We start from the raw sequence: 20,000 nt of genomic DNA, 5'->3' as shown, positions 1-20,000 counted from the left end.
AAGCCAGAGGTCCCGAACTCCAGCCCTCAAGGACCACGAACAGTGCAGGTTTTAAGGCTCTCCTCTCAATAGAGGCCCAATCATTTTGCCTTAACCACCTCTTCTCAAGCAAGGCATTGTCAGCCCCCCTCCCCCCCAGCAGCTCTTTTCTCTCCCGCACTTAGCTGTGGCGGCCGCCCTCCTTCTCCTTCCACGGCAACGTGACGCCACGTTGGTGACGCCCGCGGCGTCATTTGACGCTGCGGTTCAGAAGGAGGGCGGCAGCAAGCAGTGACAAATAATGATACTACCGATGTGCAACATAGCCGGGCCCGGGACCCATTCCGGACCACCGGGCCCGGGTAATTTGTGCCGGCTTCCCCCTCTCTTGTCGACCCTGGGGGTATCCTTAAAAACTGCACTGTTAGTGGCCCTAGAGGACTGGTCTCGGGAACTACTGCAAAAATAAGCCGTAAAACATCAACTGGAAGGTAACATAAGGCTCAGCTACTCTTGGTAAATATGGTCTTGCATGTCTATGAGGTATGGACGCAGATAGTGTAGGTTTGGGTTCTGAAAGGAGATGGTGTGCCAATACAGAAGCAGGCAACACGCATAGAAAGGGTGTCAGCATCAAACAAGTGGATTGAGGAGGGAGTTTAAGAAGATGATGGAAGCTGTCACAGCTAAGACCGAGTCCAACAGCCTTAAAGCAAGCACAGAAAAGCACAAGGACCCTCATCCACACACACAAGCCGTAAATGGGAAAGGGGTTTGGGAAAGAGAGGAGAGGGACCGGAGGGATGGGATTGGGTTAAAAAGCAGACCTCGGATTGAAGACCTCACAGACAGAGATGAGAAAGCAACCAACGATCATCCATCCTTACTCCACAGAGCCAGGGCTGAAAAGAAAGACACAAAATAGGGGGGAGGGGAGAATGCAGACAGGGACAGAATGTTGTCGGAGGTCGTGCAGTGGAGCAGCTATCCCCCAGGAAGCGCCCAAAACAGAGATATCCCCTCTCCAAGCCCATACAGACAGAGCTCTGCCACATTTCCATGGGACACAACAATGGCGCTCCCTGCACAACACAAAAGAGTAGTACGAACCGCTAGAGTCTAAAAGTAGAGACGGGTGATTTGGGAAAGAGAAATGTACCCAGGACAGTCAAGGAAAGAAAAAGGGACAAGGCCTCATTAGCAAGAAAAATAGCATTTAGAAGAGAACGGAAAATTCTCTGGTTCGTCCAAACCTTATCTGGTCACCCCCAGCAGATAATTACACATTGTACACCTTTCTCTAGGAGGGAGAGATAGAGAGACAGAGAGAAAGAAAGCAATATATTAAGTGGGAAGGGAAGGGGGAAAAAAAAAAAAAAAATACATATTTCAAAATGTTTCCTTATGAACGGTATGGCTTAGGGCCTGTGGGACATGGTGTCGGTCAGAGAAGCTTGTAAAATGTGTCTCTAACTGCATACAGCAGGGGTTCTCAAACCCAGTCCTCAAGACCCCCCCACCCCCCAACAAGTCAGGTTTGAAGGATATCCCTGCTTCAGCATAAGTGGCTCAATTAGTCCCTGCTTCAGCACAGGTGGCTCAATCAGTGGCTCAGTCTTCGACTGAGCCACTGATTGGGCCACCTGTGCTGAAGCTGGGATATCCTTCAAACCTGATGTGTTACCGACTGGAGTTGAGAACCCCGACCTTGCAGTATGAAAGAAATGAAGCTGGGAGTATATATGAACAAGCAATGTGAATGATGCCTCCCCCCCCACTCTTCCCGCCTTCCTAAAACTTCCCCTCCCATCTCCCCCCCCATTGCCATTGTCCTTGAAAGCAGATGACATACTGCAGACCCCCCTTGGCAGTGAGAGAGAAAGGGGGCAGCAGGTGCACAGAGAGGGGTGGGTGAGTTACACCTACTAACTAGAGAGAGAGCCAGGAATCCTTACCTTGAGATGTGAAACAAAGAGCTCATTGTGTAAGCAGACAGGACATGTTTTCTTTGGGGTCTCAGGGCGTGTGATAGGATGGGGGAGGTTTCTGCACTCACCGCAGGGACCCTTGTGTTTCACCGGGATGGCCGTTTTTTGGTGGCACTCGGCCTTCTGCCTCTCGCAGTCGTTGGCGTAGGTGCGGCTGTCCCGGCCACAGGCGGGCTTGTACGCGCCGTCGCAGGTGATGCGGTCACAGGAGCAACGGGCCACTCCTCGCCGGTTAAGGCAGACAGCATTGTGCTTACATTCATCTTTGCATTTATCTGTGAGGAGTGGACAGAGAGGCGCACTCAGGTCACAGCTGGAAGGGAATCCACCTGCCACAGGTCACACCGCAGCAGAACTCATTCTGTATATATGTGTGTGTGTGTGTGTGTATAAACATACATACTGCATATATAAATACATATACATATATATATATATATATATGTTAAACACACACACACATATATATATATACACACGCATATAAACATACATACTGTATGTGTGTGTGTGTGTGTGTGTGTGTATATATATATGTATAAATGTGTATGTGTGTATGTATATGTATATATGTGTATGTATATGTATATATACACATACTGTAAATATTACTGTAAATTCATTTGCATGTCTTGGACAGGTCTGCAACCTGTCTTTCACCATTATCACCCAGCACACAGCACTTCCACTGCAGCAAGGGATTCTGGGAAATGACATGCAAATGAGCACACAGTGCCACCTTTTATCTCAAGCTCACATTACATGAACAATCATGTATATACATATATACATATATATATATATATATATATATATATATATATACATACACACACACACACAAAGTAACCTTTATACAGCAGGCGAGTTTGCAATGCATTGCTGAGCAATGGGCGTGCAGGGAATAAACACGGGGGGGGGGTGAGATTTGAACATTGTTCGCGCGTACAGTATGCAGGTTTAAATTGTCCCTCTCCAGTCCTCTAAAGAAGAACATATTGTACCCAGTCGCAGGACAAAATCTTTCATTCCATTATTTCATGACTCTACAAGGACACTTGCTGTTACAGCAATCCGTGATAGGAGACCCACACACTGACCTCCCCATAAATGCTTTGTGACCACACAAGTGTCATTTCAGCCTACGGATAACTTCTTTACACTGCAAATGTGCCTATTTACGACATGGCCGTGTATGGGGGAGTTATTGCTTTAGTGGTGGAGCCGGCAGTGTTTTATATTATTCAAAGAAGGCCCTATATACCAGTGTCGCCAACTCCAGTCCTTAAGGGCCACCAACCAACAGGACAGGTTGTTAGGATATCCCTGCTTCAGCACAGGCTACGACTGAGCCACTGATTGGACCAGCTGTGCTGAAGCAGGGATATCCTAAAAACCTGTACTGATGGTTGGTGGCCCTTAAGGACTTGAGTTGCTATAGATACAACCTTGCCATGAAGACTGTATGCTACAGGTCCCTTTAGCCCTGTTTATGCAAAGATGATGGACATTAGGGGCAGGTAATGTTTGTGAGCAGCTCCAATGCAGGGTTATTATTTGCATAAAACTCGGCTTCATTCATTAAACAGCAACACCCTAAGTCCCGCCTAGTGGAGGGCAGCCTGATTCAACTCACCCTGAGACAGGCACGGCCCCGAGCGTACCCTTTGCAGCTCTATCCCCAGGATATCCCCGGTCCGGCTCATAACACACTCGTTGGCATAGGTCACTCCATCATCAGCACACACGGGCTCCCGGAGGAGGGGGCAGTTCTCCGGCCGGAAAAGCATGTCCGCCCGTCGTGTCCGTGGGTTCACCCTGCACACCCTGTTCATGTCGTTGAGGGCACTCTTACACGGGTCTGTGAAAACCAAACATGGCTCGCTATGAGAAAGCCGGGTAATACGGCATGCGGAAGCTTATAGGGGTCCATGTTAAAATGGACCAGAGGTAAAGATAGGGAGGCCATGTTTTCACCGGGCCCCTCACACATGCGCAATAAATAAATAAAAACAGGACGTTTAGTACAATATCGGCCACTGGGACAAACAACAAAAAAACGGGACCGTCCCGGCTAAACCGGGACATCTGGTCAACCTAGATAATGAGTGACCCACCGAGTTCTCATTTGCACGTTATTACCCAGAATCCCTGGCTGCAGTAGAAGCACTGTATGCCAAGAGGTAATGGGGTAAGACAGATGTTATCTCCAGAAGAAATCCATTGGACCGTAAACTCGTCTGGGATTCATTTTACTTAGATTATTCTTTTATGTTCATGGTTCCATATATGAATAAATGTATTGGTATTAAAACAACCTTTAAATATATTTCTATAAAGGCTAAACCAGTGGTTCCCAACCTATTTTTGGTTAAGGAACCCAATGTTAAATTCTGAGGAACCCTGACCCTCTCTAATAGTGCGTCTGGGATCAAGAACAGCGCCAAGGCGGACAATGTTTCCATAAGGGCTCTCAGTATAGGATTTGGAGGATCCTAGTGACCTCCCGGCTGCAGGACTTCAGAATTAGGAGGTCACTCAAAACTTATTGCACTTATACAATTCATAATATTGATTGTGTATATGTTTTGCATTGCATTATTTGTAACATATAATGTACACATTATATGCACCATTATCACTTTGGGTATAGCACTGAAGTTGTGTATTTTCCCATTTGCGTCTGAGATCAGATGCATTGTAAGGAACCCCAACCCTCTCTAATAGTGTGTCTGAGATCAGATGCATTGTAAGGAACCCCAACCCTCTCTAATAGCACGTCTGAGATCAGATGCATTGTAAGGAACCCCAACCCTCTCTAATAGCGTGTCTGAGAGCAGATGCATTGTAAGGAACCCCAACCCTCTCTAATAGCGCGTCTGAGATCAGATGCATTGTAAGGAACCCCAACCCTCTCTAATAGCGCGTCTGAGATCAGATGCATTGTAAGGAACCCCAACACTCTCTAACAGCGCGTCTGTGACTAGATTCATTGTAAGGAAATCCAACCCTCTCTAATAGCGCGTCTGAGATCAGATGCATTGTAAGGAACCCCAACCCTCTCTAATAGCGCGTCCAAGACAAAAGTGGTGCATCTCCGGGGGAAAACAGACTGCACCAGATTTCAAATGGGGGGGGGGGTGTTATTTAATAAATATGGTGCAGATTTGATGCCTCAGAAATGTACTACTTTTGGCTTGAAACAGATGCCTCTTGCGTATCCTTTTAACACCTACAATGCCATTCCTCCACCCATAATAAATCACTCCAACCCTGGGAATGCACGGGGTGCACTTACCGCAGGGCCCATCAGACTTCTTGTAGAGGTTCTCCTGATTGTCACATGCCTGCTTGTTCAGGTGGCACTCATTCCGGTAGTCCTTGCCATCGCTGCCACACACTGCATTCTCTGGCAAGCCCACACAGGTGGTGGGGCAGACACACTTTGCGGTTTGTCCATCAGCCGAGCGGGCACAGGTGCTGCCATAGCTGCAGGACACGGCTAAGCATGGGTCCCGGGAGCCTGCAGGGAGTAAGGAGGAAGGCCATAAGTCAGGGTCTCTCACCAAGGATTCATCACCTGCTGCTGCTGTGTGTGTGTGTGTGTGTGTGTGTGTGTGTGTGTGTGTGTGTGTGTGTATGGGTTTGTGTGTGTGTGTATGGGTTTTGTCACTTTTATATCCACCTTAACGATAGGGTCTGACACAAGTGCAATCCTTGAGCAAACAGACCAATTAGTGTTTAGAGGCTGATGGCTGGTAGGAGGAATTGGACTGTCCGGAATGTTATGCTGACAACCAATCAAAATCCAAGACTTAATCCTAGCCATGTCCAGTACATCAACAGCAACCAATGACGTTGAAGCACAGCGAGTAGGAAATATAACTTAGTTTGAGGTTATGTATCTGGCCTCTGAAATGGGAATCCCCAAACTGATATGCAATGCCTGCTGTATGTGATATTTGGAACGTTTTCCTCATTGTACTGTAATACTATGCACCTTGCAGCATACGCTGGTAGAGAGAGACACAAATAAACAGGGCTGGAAGAACCCACTCACCCGGGACAAGGAAAATCAGGGTCGACGTGTGAAGCAGCAGCCTCCTTTTCTCTGGGCCGTGAGGCTTAGAGGCGCGGGAACTGCAGGCTGTGTGCCTGTCCTTCACAGCTAGAGCATCGACACTTGCGCCTCACGATGCCTTGCGCCTGCCGCTGCGGTGGGCCTCCTTTAAATGCAAGGCATTATGGGGGTGCAAGTATAGAGGCACCGGTGGACAGGTACAGGCGCGCTTCCTTCACACCACCTACAACTCCGCGCCTTTAAGCTGCGCGGTCCAAGGAAGAGGAGGCTGCATCTTTCCCTTCAGGAAATGTTGACCCTTGCTGCCTCATTGACAGAGGTAAGGTCAAGGGTCCTAATTATTTGGGATGGCAGAAGAATTTGTGCGGGTATGAACAGGGGCTCTGTGTGCATATGACGGGAGTCTGTACGGGAATGAAGGGTGGGGTCTGTGAGAGTATGGGGGGGGGGGACGGTGTGGGTATAAAGAAGGGGCGGTGTGTGGGTATAAAGTGGGGGGGGGGCGGTGTGGGTGTATAAAGTGGGGGTGGGGGCGGTGTGAGGGTATAAAGTTTGTATAATGTGGGGGGGGGGGGTGGGTGTATATAGTTGGGGGGGGCGGTGTGGGTGTATATAGTGGGGGGGCGGTGTGGGTGTATAAAGTGGGGGGCGGTGTGGGTGTATAAAGTGGGGGGCGGTGTGGGTGTATAAAGTGGGGGGGTGTGTATAAAGTGGGAGGGGGGTGAGTGTATAAAGTGGGAGGGGGGGTGAGTGTATAAAGTTTGTATAAAGTGGGAGGGGGGTGGGTGTATAAAGTGGGAGGGGGGGTGGGTGTATAAAGTGGGAGGGGGGGTGGGTGTATAAATTGGGAGGCGGTGGGTGTATAAATTGGGAGGGGGGCCGGGTGTATAAAGTGGGAGGGGGGGTGGGTGTATAAAGTTGTATAAAGTGGGAGGGGGGTGGGTGTATAAAGTGGGAGGGGGGGTGGGTGTATAAAGTGGGAGGGGGGGGTGGGTGTATAAAGTGGGAGGGGGGGTGGGTGTATAAAGTGGGAGGGGGGGTGGGTGTATAAAGTTGTATAAAGTGGGAGGGGGGTGGGTGTATAAAGTGGGAGGGGGGTTGGATGTATAAAGTGGGAGGGGGGTTGGGTGTATAAAGTGGGAGGGGGGGTGGGTGTATAAAGTGGGAGGGGGGGGTGGGTGTATAAAGTGGGAGGGGGGTGGGTGTATAAATTGGGAGGCGGTGGGTGTATAAATTGGGAGGGGGGCCGGGTGTATAAAGTGGGAGGGGGGGTGGGTGTATAAAGTTGTATAAAGTGGGAGGGGGGTGGGTGTATAAAGTGGGAGGGGGGGGTGGGTGTATAAAGTGGGAGGGGGGGTGGGTGTATAAAGTGGGAGGGGGGGTGGGTGTATAAAGTGGGAGGGGGGGTGGGTGTATAAAGTGGGAGGGGGGGTGGGTGTATAAAGTGGGAGGGGGGGTGGGTGTATAAAGTGGGAGGGGGGTGGGTGTATAAAGTGGGAGGGGGGTTGGATGTATAAAGTGGGAGGGGGGTTGGGTGTATAAAGTGGGAGGGGGGTTGGGTGTATAAAGTGGGAGGGGGGGTGGGTGTATAAAGTGGATGGGGGGGGTGGGTGTATAAAGTGGGAGGGGGGGTGGGTGTATAAAGTGGGAGGGGGGGTGGGTGTATAAAGTGGGAGGGGGGGTGGGTGTATAAAGTGTGTATAAAGTGGGAGGGGGTGGGTGTATAAAGTGTGTATAAAGTGGGAGGGGGGTGGGTGTATAAAGTGGGAGGGGTTGTGGGTGTATAAAGTGGGGGGGTGGATGTATAAAGTGGGTGGGGGCAGTGTAGGTGTGGGTGGGGGCAGTGTAGGTGTGAGAGGGAGCGGTGTGGATGTATAGTGGGGAGTGGTGTGGATGTATAGTGGGGAGCGCTGTGGGTGTGAGGGGGAGCGGTGTGGGTGTGAGGGGGAGCGGTGTGGGAATGAGAGGGAGCGGTGTGGGTGTGAGGGGGAGCGGTGTGGGTGTGAGGGGGAGCGGTGTGGGTGTGAGGGGGAGCGGTGTGGGTGTGAAGGGGAGCGGTGTGGGTGTGAGGGGGAGCGGTGTGGGTGTGAGGGGGAGCGGTGTGGGAGTGAGGGGGAGCGGTGTGGGTGTGATGGGGAGCGGTGTGAGGGGGAGCGGTGTGGGTGTGAGGGGGAGCGGTGTGGGTGTGAGGGGGTGCGGTGTGGGTGTGAGGGGGAGCGGTGTGGGTGTGAGAGGGAGCGGTGTGGGAGTGAGGGGGAGCGGTGTGGGTGTGAGGGGGAGCGGTGTGGGTGTGAGGGGGAGCGGTGTGGGAGTGAGGGGGAGCGGTGTGGGTGTGAGGGGGAGCGGTGTGGGCGTGAGGGGGAGCGGTGTGTGTGTGAGGGGGAGCGGTGTGTGTGTGAGGGGGAGCGGTGTGGGTGTGAGGGGGAGCGGTGTGTGTGTGAGGGGAAGCGGTGTGGGTGTGAGGGGGAGCGGTGTGGGTGTGAGGGGAAGCGGTGTGGGAGTGAGGGGGAGCCGTGTGGGTGTGAGGGGGAGCGGTGCGGGTGTGAGGGGGAGCGGTGTGGGAGTGAGGGGGAGCGGTGTGGGTGTGAGGGTGAGCGGTGTGTGTGAGGGGGAGCGGTGCGGGTGTGAGGGGGAGCGGTGTGGGTGTGAGGGTGAGCGGTGTGGGTGTGAGGGTGAGCGGTGTGTGTGTGAGGGTGAGCGGTGTGTGTGTGAGGGTGAGCGGTATGGGAGTGAGGGGGAGCGGTGTGGGTGTGAGGGGGAGCAGTGCGGGTGTGAGGGGGAGCGGTGCGGGAGTGAGGGGGAGCAGTGTGGGTGTGAGGGGGAGCGGTGCGGGTGTGAGGGGGAGCGGTGCGGGTGTGAGGGGGAGCGGTGCGGGTGTGAGGGGGAGCGGTGTGGGTGTGAGGGTGAGCGGTGTGTGTGTGAGGGTGAGCGGTGTGTGTGTGAGGGTGAGCGGTGTGTGTGTGAGGGTGAGCGGTGTGGGTGTGAAGGGGAGCGGTGCGGGTGTGAGGGGGAGCAGTGCAGGTGTGAGGGGGAGCAGTGCAGGTGTGAGGGGGAGCGGTGCGAGTGTGAGGGGGAGCGGTGTGGGTGTGAGGGGGAGCGGTGTGGGAATGAGAGGGAGCGGTGTGGGTGTGAGAGGGAGCGGTGTGGGTGTGAGGGGTAGCGGTGTGGGTGTGAGGGGGAGCGGTGTGGGTGTGAGGGGGAGCGGTGTGGGTGTGAAGGGGAGCGGTGTGGGAGTGAGGGGGAGCGGTGTGGGTGTGATGGGGAGCGGTGTGATGGGGAGCGGTGTGAGGGGGAGCGGTGTGGGTGTGAGGGGGAGCGGTGTGGGTGTGAGGGGGAGCGGTGTGGGTGTGAGGGGGAGCGGTGTGGGTGTGAGGGGGAGCGGTGTGGGTGTGAAGGGGAGCGGTGTGGGTGTGAGGGTGAGCGGGAGCGGTGTGGGTGTGAAGGGGAGCGGTGTGGGTGTGAGGGGGAGCGGTGTGGGTGTGAGGGTGAGCGGTGTGTGTGTGAGGGGGAGCGGTGTGGGAGTGAGGGGGAGCAGTGTGGGAGTGAGGGGGAGCAGTGTGGGAGTGAGGGGGAGCAGTGTGGGTGTGAGGGGGAGCGGTGCGGGTGTGAGGGGGAGCGGTGCGGGTGTGAGGGGGAGCGGTGCGGGTGTGAGGGGGAGCGGTGCGGGTGTGAGGGTGAGCGGTGTGGGTGTGAGGGTGAGCGGTGTGTGTGTGAGGGTGAGCGGTGCAGGTGTGAGGGGGAGCGGTGTGGGTGTGAGGGGGAGCGGTGCGGGTGTGAGGGGGAGCGGTGCGGGTGTGAGGGGGAGCGGTGTGGGTGTGAGGGGGAGCGGTGCGGGTGTGAGGGGGAGCGGTGCGGGTGTGAGGGGGAGCGGTGCGGATGTGAGGGGGAGCGGTGTGGGTGTGAGGGGGAGCGGTGTGTGTGTGAGGGGGAGCGGTGTGGGTGTGAGGGGGAGCGGTGCGGGTGTGAGGGGTAGCGGTGTGGGTGTGAGGGGGAGCGGTGCGGGTGTGAGGGGGAGCGGTGCGAGTGTGAGGGGGAGCGGTGCGGGTGTGAGGGTGAGCAGTGTGGGAGTGAGGGGGAGCAGTGTGGGTGTGAGGGGGAGCGGTACGGGTGTGAGGGGGAGCGGTGCGGGTGTGAGGGGGAGCGGTGCGGGTGTGAGGGGGAGCGGTGCGGGTGTGAGGGGGAGCGGTGTGGGTGTGAGGGTGAGCGGTGTGTGTGTGAGGGTGAGCGGTGTGTGTGAGGGTGAGCGGTGTGGGTGTGAAGGGGAGCGGTGCGGGTGTGAGGGGGAGCAGTGCAGGTGTGAGGGGGAGCGGTGCGAGTGTGAGGGGGAGCGGTGCGAGTGTGAGGGGGAGCGGTGTGGGTGTGAGGGTGAGCGGTGTGTGTGTGAGGGGGAGCGGTGTGGGTGTGAAGGGGAGCGGTGTGGGTGTGAGGGGGAGCGGTGTGGGTGTGAGGGGGAGCAGTGCAGGTGTGAGGGGGAGCGGTGTGGGTGTGAGGGGGAGCGGTGTGGGTGTGAGGGGGAGCGGTGTGGGTGTGAGGGGGAGCGGTGTGGGTGTGAAGGGGAGCGGTGTGGGTGTGAGGGTGAGCGGGAGCGGTGTGGGTGTGAAGGGGAGCGGTGTGGGTGTGAGGGGGAGCGGTGTGGGTGTGAGGGTGAGCGGTGTGTGTGTGAGGGGGAGCGGTGTGGGTGTGAGGGGGAGCGGTGCAGGTGTGAGGGGGAGCGGTGTGGGTGTGAGGGGGAGCGGTGCGAGTGTGAGGGGGAGTGGTGTGGGTGTGAGGGTGAGCGGTGTGTGTGTGAGGGGGAGCGGTGTGGGTGTGAAGGGGAGCGGTGTGGGTGTGAGGGGGAGCATTGCGGGTGTGAGGGGGACGAGGTACTTTTTACTTTGGCTGGTGAATGTTCCTGATATTTTCCCAGCTCTGAAAAGAAAGGATTTGCTTTGTTCCGAGCCCCTCGCACCTTACTCGCTCCTCACTGTCACCTGCTCATGCCAGAAGAAAATGCACAAATGTACCCAACAGACCCTTTGGGGCCAAAATGTTATAGTTCAACTTCTTTCATTATTATCTTTAACCGGAGAATGATTCCAGTGGAAGGTTCGGCTCTTGTTCTACGAGCTTTCCAAATGAGAGCGCTGTGCGCCAACGCAGCACACAATTTCTCCTCTCTCGCAGTCAGGCACAGAACCTCTATTATATTTGCACTTCTACCAATTAATAAACACTTCTCATCTGAGGCTAGATTGCATCTCGGGCTGCAGCGGCTCTGTTCACAGCAGTCACCTCCAGGCTGACTTCACAACTGGGAGGGGGGCAGTGACAAGCTTGAGCAGCGTGAAAGAAAAAGGTCAAGTTAATTTACTTGGATAGAAAAGGGGGCCGAGTCTCGTTTACACAGCGCCTAACTCCCAGAAGCAGCATGCAGGCTGACAACGTAGCTCCATTAGCCTCACTCAGTGCGGGCAGCAGAGGTGCGGGAGGGGGAGTGTGGGGGGTGATGGGGGGTTGATGCGGGGGATGGGGGGTTGATGCGGGGGGGGGTTTGATGCGGGGGGGGTTTGATGCGGGGGGGATTGATGCGGGGGGGTTGATGCGTGGGGGGGGTTGATGCGGGGGGGGGTTGATGCGGGGGGGGGGGTTGATGCTGGGGGGGGGTTGATGCGGGGGGGGGGTTGATGCGGGGGGTTTGATGTGGGGGTGGGGGTGGGGGTTGATGCAGGGTGGGGGTGATGCGGGGGTGGGGGTGATGCGGGGGGGGGGGGCGAGGAAGGTCCTGCCCCGACCTCCTGATCCACAAAGGATCTTGCTTGAGTTCCATGATAAGGAGATTGTATACCCAGCCTCACACAGATGAGACCCAAAAGGTCGAAAAAGCTGTCTGTGAGTAGGGTTACAAGCTCTGCACTTCTTTAACCCAGGCTGTGCTGAAAAGCTGTGTAATGCGGCAGGCAGGAGCTTATAGGGGTCCATGTTAAAATAGATAAAAAGCAAAAGGTGACACTGTGTGCTCATTTGTATGTCATTTCCCAGAATCCGTTGCTGAAGTGGAAGCACTGCATGCTGGGAGATAATGGGGGATAAGCAGGGGTTGCAGACCTGTAAGAGACATGTGAATGTGCTCACAGGGGATATTCTTTACTTGATAAGGAGAGAAAGGCCAGAGTTGACGCTTCTTAGCATACAGTAGATGCAGGAGTGGGAGGGGGGGTGAATATAATGTATCTGGGCAGGGAACAGTGGTGAAGAGGGGCACAATAAATCACTTTAGGAGCTGGGGGGGGCTTTGTGGGAAAGATTCAAAATAGGCCGTATAGTATACATCAAAATAGGCCGTATAGTATACATCAAAATAGGCCGTTTGGTATACATCAAAATAGGCCGTATAGTATACATCAAAATAGGCCGTATAGTATACATCAAAATAGGCCGTATAGTATACATCAAAACTGGAAGCTGTATGATAGTGTTGGCCAACTCCAGTTCTCAAGAGCCACCAAAAGGGTCAGCTTTTCAGGATATCCCTGCTTCAGCACAGGAGGCTCAATCAATTCCAGTGTCGGCACAGGTGGCTCAATCAGAGGCTCAGCCCTTCACTGAGCCTCTAATTGAGCCACCTGTGCTGAAACAGGGATATCCTGAAAACCTGACCTGTTGGTGGCCCTTGAAGACTGGAGTTGGCCACCGCTGCTGTATAGTAAAAGGGAGAAGCCCCGTGTTGTACATGTAGTGATCAGTACGGGTGAGGAAACAGAGAGGCTGTGTATTAGAACTCTGCCCGAGCCACTGCATGGGAAGTATAAAGAGAAACGCCGCACTACAGTATATGTATGACCAGGGAGCTCTGCAATAAAGAAAAGAACAAGGTCATTTATTATACGCATCATCAGGGAGATGTAAAAGCAGGGAGGCCATGTATAATATATTTGATAAAAGAGCTTTGTGGAGAAAGTGTATTAGGCACCTGATCCGGCAACTATATGGAGTGTATTATACATCTTCTGCGAGCTATATTGGAACAAAGCCTGTGCCCAATGTCTCTCACATCACAGACTGGGTATCAATGGTTGCAGTTTGTTTCTAAGTTTCTTAATTTTTTCTTTAGATCACTTGATTATTATTATCACATTGCTTTATTATTTACACATATGTGGTTGAATTGTATATTGTCACATTTAGGGTGTGTTTAGAGCGCTATTGTTAGTTTTTTTCACTTAGAAAATAAATGGTCCTGCTACAGCTATATAATCGCTCTCCAAACAGAGACCCAACAATACTCCACAGGATCAGCAATTTGGTGCCCTTACCACAGGGTCCCTTGCTGATCACTTTGATCCTCCTCTGCTGGTTGCACTGGGCTCTCTCCAGCTCACACTCGTTGCTGTAGGTGGAATAGTCCGATCCACAGACCGGTGCAACCACGGATGGGCAGGTGGTTTTCTTGCAGACACAGGTCGCCTGGGATGGGTCCGCGCCGTTCTTCTCGCACACAGCTCCGAAGCCGCAGAGCATTCCTCGGCAAACTGTAACGCAGGAGGTGGAAGGCAAATTGTTACGAGAAATCAACGGCACAGCGTCTTGCATGAGGAGGGTACAGCCGGGTGAGCAGGAGGCCAATAGCAGCCTGAGGCTTATAAAATGCAGCACTAAATAACGTAAGTGCAGTGTGGACTGAACTCATTTCAATCCTACTGGTAGCTGCAATGCAATAAACTGCATTATCAGCACCAATGTGCTAAAGAGGCCACCTTACAATCTAAAACCCCATTTCCCCTATTCCAAGAAATAAAATGATCAACGCAAATACTCTCCCCAACATCGAAAATATCATTTTTTTCCCCCTGCAACAGAAGGCACGATTTGGCAAACTTAAGTCTGTTTCCTTATAATCACAACCCGCATTGGGAAGGATTTTTTTTTTGGGCAATAGGTCATTATTATACTTATGCCTTAGGTTCTTTTATCCTCTGTGTAACAGTGGCACTCTACGATTGAAAAGGCAGATGTAATGGGCCATAAATCCCTTTTAGGGGAAGGGGACGCAGGGTTAATAAGAATCGGATTGCATATGGGCATGATGTACAGCCTCAGAAGAGCACTTTATGATAGCTGGGGGGAGGGGGAGGATGAAGAGGTACTGGATGTGAAGCAGCAAAGGGCTCCACAGGCTGTCAGAACGATGATGCAGAGCCAGATTATGGGGGATTTAGAAGTATTGTGAGGATTCTTGTCTATTCCCCAAGAGTCTAAAGAAATCAAATATTTGTCAGACGGAGAACATGACAGCAAGCACTAATATTACTTGAAGGCAGCCAAAATGTCAATATAGCCTCCAGTCACATCGGTGAGCGTCTTATTTTATCAATTGGTCAGTGGTCAGCAGCCCAGCTGCAGGAGACCTTCCAGCTAGCCTTCTGTCCCACGCCGTGTCAACAAACACAATGCTTTATTTAGATAGGTAAGTTCCAAGTACAGGCAGAGCATCTCAAAGTGGCACCAGCTGTGTCATTTTGTAGAGTGGGGGTCCCTGTTGCACACAAGCCGACTGCTGCTAACAGCTCTGGTAATTATAGCTGGAATCCGGCCTCCCAAGTCAATCCCTGGGGTTTCCCTCCCCCCACTCCCAATTCCTGGGTTAATAGGATATGGCTCCATTGTATCACGCCAAGGATGAAGTTTATTAGGGCGGACACGTGTTAGGCTGGATCTCAATCAGTCTCAGACTTGTAGTAATGAATGAAAGATGAGCAGGAGGAGAGGAGATGGACAGACAAGTCTTTATCCCGCCCTAGGAAGTCATGAGGGTCCTGCAATGCATTTCTTCCATTTTTAGCTGCGAGGGAGATTACAATGTGATACTTACAGAGCAAAATTATAAGTGTGCTGTAATGGAAATGGCAGAAAGTATCAAGTAGTTTAATCATTCCGATACATGATAGGTTAATGTTTGTTACAAATTGTCTTAAAAATACAACAATTGTTTCTATAGCCTGATAAACCCCTAACCAGGTTTTTTTTTATAGGACTGATGGTATCTATGGATAAGTATATCTGGTTTTGTGGGGGGGAGGGGATTGAAATATGGCTGTCCTGACACAGAATAAAAGTAAACCATTTAAATGTACTTTGAAATGCATTCTTCGGATGATCTGTGAAATACTGTATCAGGGGGGAGGTAGCTAAGATGACAACCCAAAGGGTTGGGCAAAGTTATTGCATATGGAATTCTGGACCTGACAGCGATTCACAAGAATATCAAATAGATATTTGTAACTGTTGCGATTACACGACTCAAATGATACCTGGGTTTTGTATGTGTAATCTCTGGTATCTGTTTCTCATGCAAAAATAGAAGTTATGTGGTCGTATTTCATAATCAGACATTGGAGAGTAAGCACACAGACGCGACAGTGTTCTAGAAACAGTTATGAAGTTATGAAGTCTTTTATATAAAAGGCAAAATTTAAATGTCAAAAGAAAGGTGTTTTTTTCTTAGTCGTAAAAATGTCAGCTAGAGAGATTGATGAAAGGGGTGTTGTTCTCAATTAAGGGAATTTTGAATATAAACGCGGCATTTTAATTATGAAGTAGGATTCAGCAGAGGTGTATTTTGGAATCAGACACATGAATTGTCATCTTTCCTATGCCAGTGACCTCTCTGGGACGAAGCGGATACATGTGGTAACATACAGGGAAGTCTGATTGCTTATCTTTTATTTTAAGAAACGGTCTGCATTTCATGCTGGATGTTTCTTGTAATAATCTTTTTCTGTAACCCAAGCACTGTACTTTTGGTATATTAAATCTAAACTTTAAGAAGTAATACTTTGGGCTCTGTTTAAACTGGTGCTCGCTTTGTAGAGAGCAATTTAAATTTTCTGACATATTTGGCTACAACATTTTTTGTGTGTTATGTGCATAATAAACAGAGACCAAATGCTCTGTATAAACACCATCTAACCCTTTGGTGGTGGCAGCGGATTAAAGATATATTGTGACGTACAGTATTGAGGCCATATATAATTCATTTCAGGGACCTTTGCGGAAGGAGAAAAGTGGGTCAGCTAGAGATAGCGGTGTATAAACCCTTGTTCCACATGCAAGTCACGTGCTGACAGGTGTGGCGTATGTGACAGCTGCCGTTGAAGTGTTTAGAAGCACTTACTCGAGGATGGATAACACAGTAGTACCCAGCAGGAATTGGAGATGGAGGATGATCTTGTTCCAAGAAATAGGAATTATAAAACACACACACACACACAAAATTGTGTCCTGGAATCAGCACTAGCACTATAATCTCTACTATGCAAAGTAGTTATAGGAAAGAGTTCGTTTTGGAAATTCCTCTATAACGCAATGCTTATTTGGACCCCACTGCTACGGTTTTTAAAGGAACAATCCCTGCAATATCCTACACGTGTGTTTATTTTAAATAAATCAGTTCTGTAGTATTAGATAATACTTACTACATTTTTTTTTTTTTACATATAACTCCTAATGCCATTCTTTGATTTCTATAGCAGGTTTAGCCCACCTCCCCAGCAGTGCAAGATCTTTGTAACACTTTCCTGTTTGTGATCATTTCTTACCAATACTCCCAGCATGGGCGTCCGCAGAAATGTTTTCAGGGGGGGGGGGGGGGGGCATAATTTTACCTACAGAGAGAGAGAGTGGGTGTGGGGGGGGTGTGGGGTGTGTGGGTGACGGGGTGGGTGACTGACACTTGGGTGGGTGACTGACTGACTGTGGGTTGGTGTCTGTATTCATTCACAGACAGACACAAACACACACACACACACCCTCCCTCTCAGACTCTCTGACTCCCCCGCGCCCCCCAGACACTCTCTCCCCCTCAGACTCTCCCTCTCAGACTCCCCCCCCCCTCAGACCAGACTCTCCCTCTCAGACTCTCCCTCTCAGACTTCCCCCCCCTCAGACACTCTCTCCCCCTCAGCCTCTCTCAGCCTCTCTCCTCTTCAGCCTCTCTCAGACTCCCTCCCCTTCAGAATCCCTCTCTCACTCTCAGACTCACTCTCAGACTCTCTCTCTCAGACTCAGACTCAGACACACACACACACACACACACACACACACACACACACACACACACACACACACACACACACACACACACACACACACACACACACACACACACACACACACACACACCTTGTCTGGTGCCACTCTAATGCAGATAGTCCCAAGGTGTAGCCCCATCTCTTTCTTACCCCCTCTCTTCTTCATTCACTCTCCCCCTCACCCCTCTCTTCCTCACTTCCTCTATTACACCCCCTGTCTCCTCACTCTTCCCCCTCCATCAATTATCCCCCTCTGACTCAGACCCACTCCCTGAATCCGCCCTCCTCACATTCATTCCCTCCCCCCCTGATCACACACACACACTCACACACACACACTCAGACACACACACACACTCAGACAAACACACTCAGACACACACACACACACACTCAGACACACACTCAGACACTCGCAACAAGGGGGAATCAGAGCAGGGGGGGGGGAAACAGAATGGGGGGGCCGGAGCATGGGGGGAATCGGAACGGGGGGGGGACCTGAGCAGGGGGGAATCGGAATGGGAAGGGGGGACCGGAGCAGGGGGGGAATCGGAACGGGAAGGGGGGAGGGAAAAAGGGGAGAGGGGGGAGGGAAAAAGGGGAGCGGGGGGAGGGAAAGGGGAGGGGGGAGGGAAAGGGGAGGGGGGGAGGGAAAAAGGGGAGCGGGGGGAGGGAAAAAGGGGAGCGGGGGGGGAGAAAGGGGAGCGGGGGGAGAAAGGGGAGCGGGGGGGAGAAAGGGGAGCGGGGGGGAGAGGGGAGCGGGGGGAGAAAGGGGAGCGGGGGGGAGAAAGGGGAGCGGGGAGAAAGGGGAGCAGGGGGGGTGAGAAAGGGGAGCGGGGGGGGAGAAAGGGGAGCGGGGGGGAGAAAGGGGAGCAGGGGGGGGAGAAAGGGGAGCGGGGGGGAGAAAGGGGAGCGGGGGGGGAGAAAGGGGAGCGGGGGGGGGGAGAAAGGGGAGCGGGGGGGAGAAAGGGGGGAGGGAAAGGGGAGGGGGGAGAAAGGGGAGCAGGGGGGAAAGGGGAGCGGGGGGGAAAGGGGAGTGGGGGGGGGAAAGGGGAGTGGGGGGGGGAAAGGGGAGTGGGGGGGGGAAAGGGGAGTGGGGGGGGGAAAGGGGAGTGGGGGGGGGAAAGGGGAGGGGGGAGGGAAAGGGGAGGGGGGAGGGAAAGGGGAGGGGGGGAGGGAAAGGGGAGGTGGGGGAGGGAAAGGGGAGGGGGGGAGGGAAAGGGGAGGGGGGGAGGGAAAAAGGGGAGCGGGGGGGAGAAAGGGGAGCGGGGGGAGAAAGGGAGCGGGGGGGGGAGAAAGGGGAGCGGGGGGGGGGAGAAAGGGGAGCGGGGGGGGGGAGAAAGGGGAGCGGGGGGGGAGAAAGGGGAGCGGGGGGGGAGAAAGGGGAGAGGGGGGGGGAGAAAGGGGAGCGGGGGGGGGAGAAAGGGGAGCGGGGGGGGGAGAAAGGGGAGCGGGAGGGGGAGAAAGGGGAGCGGGGGGGGAGAAAGGGGAGCGGGGGGGGAGAAAGGGGAGCGGGGGGGAGAAAGGGGAGCGGGGGGGGAGAAAGGGGAGCCGGGGGGGAGAAAGGGGAGCGGGGGGGGAGAAAGGGGAGCGGGGGGGGGAGAAAGGGGAGCGGGGGGGGGAGAAAGGGGAGCGGGGGGGGGGGGGAGAAAGGGGAGCGGGGGGGAAAAAGGGGAGCGGGGGAAAAAGGGGAGCGGGTGGAGAAAGGGGAGCGGGTGGAGAAAGGGGAGCGGGGGGAGAAAGGGGAGCGGGGGGGAGAAAGGGGGGGGAGAAAGGGGAGCGGGGGGGGGGAGAAAGGGGAGCGGGGGGGAAAGGGGAGGGGGGGAAAGGGGAGCGGGGGGAAAGGAGAAAGGGGAGTGGGAGGGGGGAAAGGGGAGTGGGGGGGGAAAGGGGAGTGGGGGGGAAGGGGAGTGGGGGGGGGAAAGGGGAGTGGGGGGGGGAAAGGGGAGTGGGGGGGGGAAAGGGGAGTGGGGGGGGGAAAGGGGAGTGGGGGGAGAAAGGGGAGTGGGGGGGAGGGGAGAAGGGGAGTGGGGGGGAAAGGGGAGTGGGGGGGGAAAGGGGAGTGGGGGGGGAGGGAAAGGGGAGTGGGGGAGGGAAAGGGGAGTGGGGGGGGAAAGGGGAGTGGCTGGGAAAAGGGAGTGGGGGGAAAGGGGAGTGGGGGGGGAAAGGGGAGTGGGGGAGAAAGGGGAGTGGGGGGGAAAGGGGAGTGGGGGGAAGGGGAGTGGGGGGGGAAAGGGGAGTGGGGGGGGAAAGGGGAGTGGGGGGGGGAAAGGGGAGTGGGGGGGGGAAAGGGGAGTGGGGGGGGAAAGGGGAGGGGGAGGGAAAGGGGAGGGGGGAGGGAAAGGGGAGGGGGGGAGGGAAAGGGGAGGTGGGGGAGGGAAAGGGGAGGGGGGAGGGGGGGAGGGAAAGGGGAGGGGGGAGGGAAAAAGGGAGTGGGGGAGGGAAAAAGGGGAGTGGGAGGGAAAAAGGGGAGCGGGGGGAGAAAGGGGAGCGGGGGAGAAAGGGAGCGGGGGGGGGGAGAAAGGGAGCGGGGGGGGAGAAAGGGGAGCGGGGGGGAGAAAGGGGGAGCGGGGGGGGGGGAGAAAGGGGAGCGGGGGGGGAGAAAGGGGAGCGGGGGGGGGAGAAAGGGGAGCGGGGGGGGAGAAAGGGGAGCGGGGGGGGAGAAAGGGAGCGGGGGGGAGAAAGGGGAGCGGGGGGGGAGAAAGGGGAGCGGGGGGGGAGAAAGGGGAGCGGGGGGGAGAAAGGGAGCGGGGGGAGAAAGGGGAGCGGGGGGGAGAAAGGGGAGCGGGGGGGGGAGAAAGGGGGAGAAAGGGGAGCGGGGGGGAGAAAGGGGAGCGGGTGGAGAAAGGGGAGCGGGTGGAGAAAGGGGAGCGGGGGGAGAAAGGG

The 20,000-nt window shown here is 54.2% G+C and overlaps 1 protein-coding gene across 9 annotated transcripts in view; it reads right to left on the bottom strand.

Annotated features, from left to right (window-relative positions):
• Positions 1-20,000, bottom strand: part of AGRN (agrin) — a 355,575-nt gene that overhangs the window by 98,749 nt on the left and 236,826 nt on the right. For all 9 annotated transcript variants that reach the window (XM_075603626.1, XM_075603634.1, XM_075603631.1 and 6 more), the window contains 4 exons: positions 13,341-13,556; positions 5,266-5,490; positions 3,604-3,828; positions 2,036-2,242 (listed from right to left, as the gene is read on the bottom strand). In XM_075603626.1, coding sequence (XP_075459741.1) covers positions 2,036-2,242; positions 3,604-3,828; positions 5,266-5,490; positions 13,341-13,556 — 873 coding nt within the window. The remainder of the gene's footprint in view (positions 1-2,035; positions 2,243-3,603; positions 3,829-5,265; positions 5,491-13,340; positions 13,557-20,000) is intronic.

This window comes from Ascaphus truei, chromosome 6 (assembly GCF_040206685.1).
Source record: "Ascaphus truei isolate aAscTru1 chromosome 6, aAscTru1.hap1, whole genome shotgun sequence".
NCBI classification, from domain to species: Eukaryota; Metazoa; Chordata; class Amphibia; order Anura; family Ascaphidae; genus Ascaphus; species Ascaphus truei.
The sequence above is the reverse complement of the archived record's forward strand: the minus strand, read 5'-3'. Positions and strand labels throughout refer to the sequence as shown.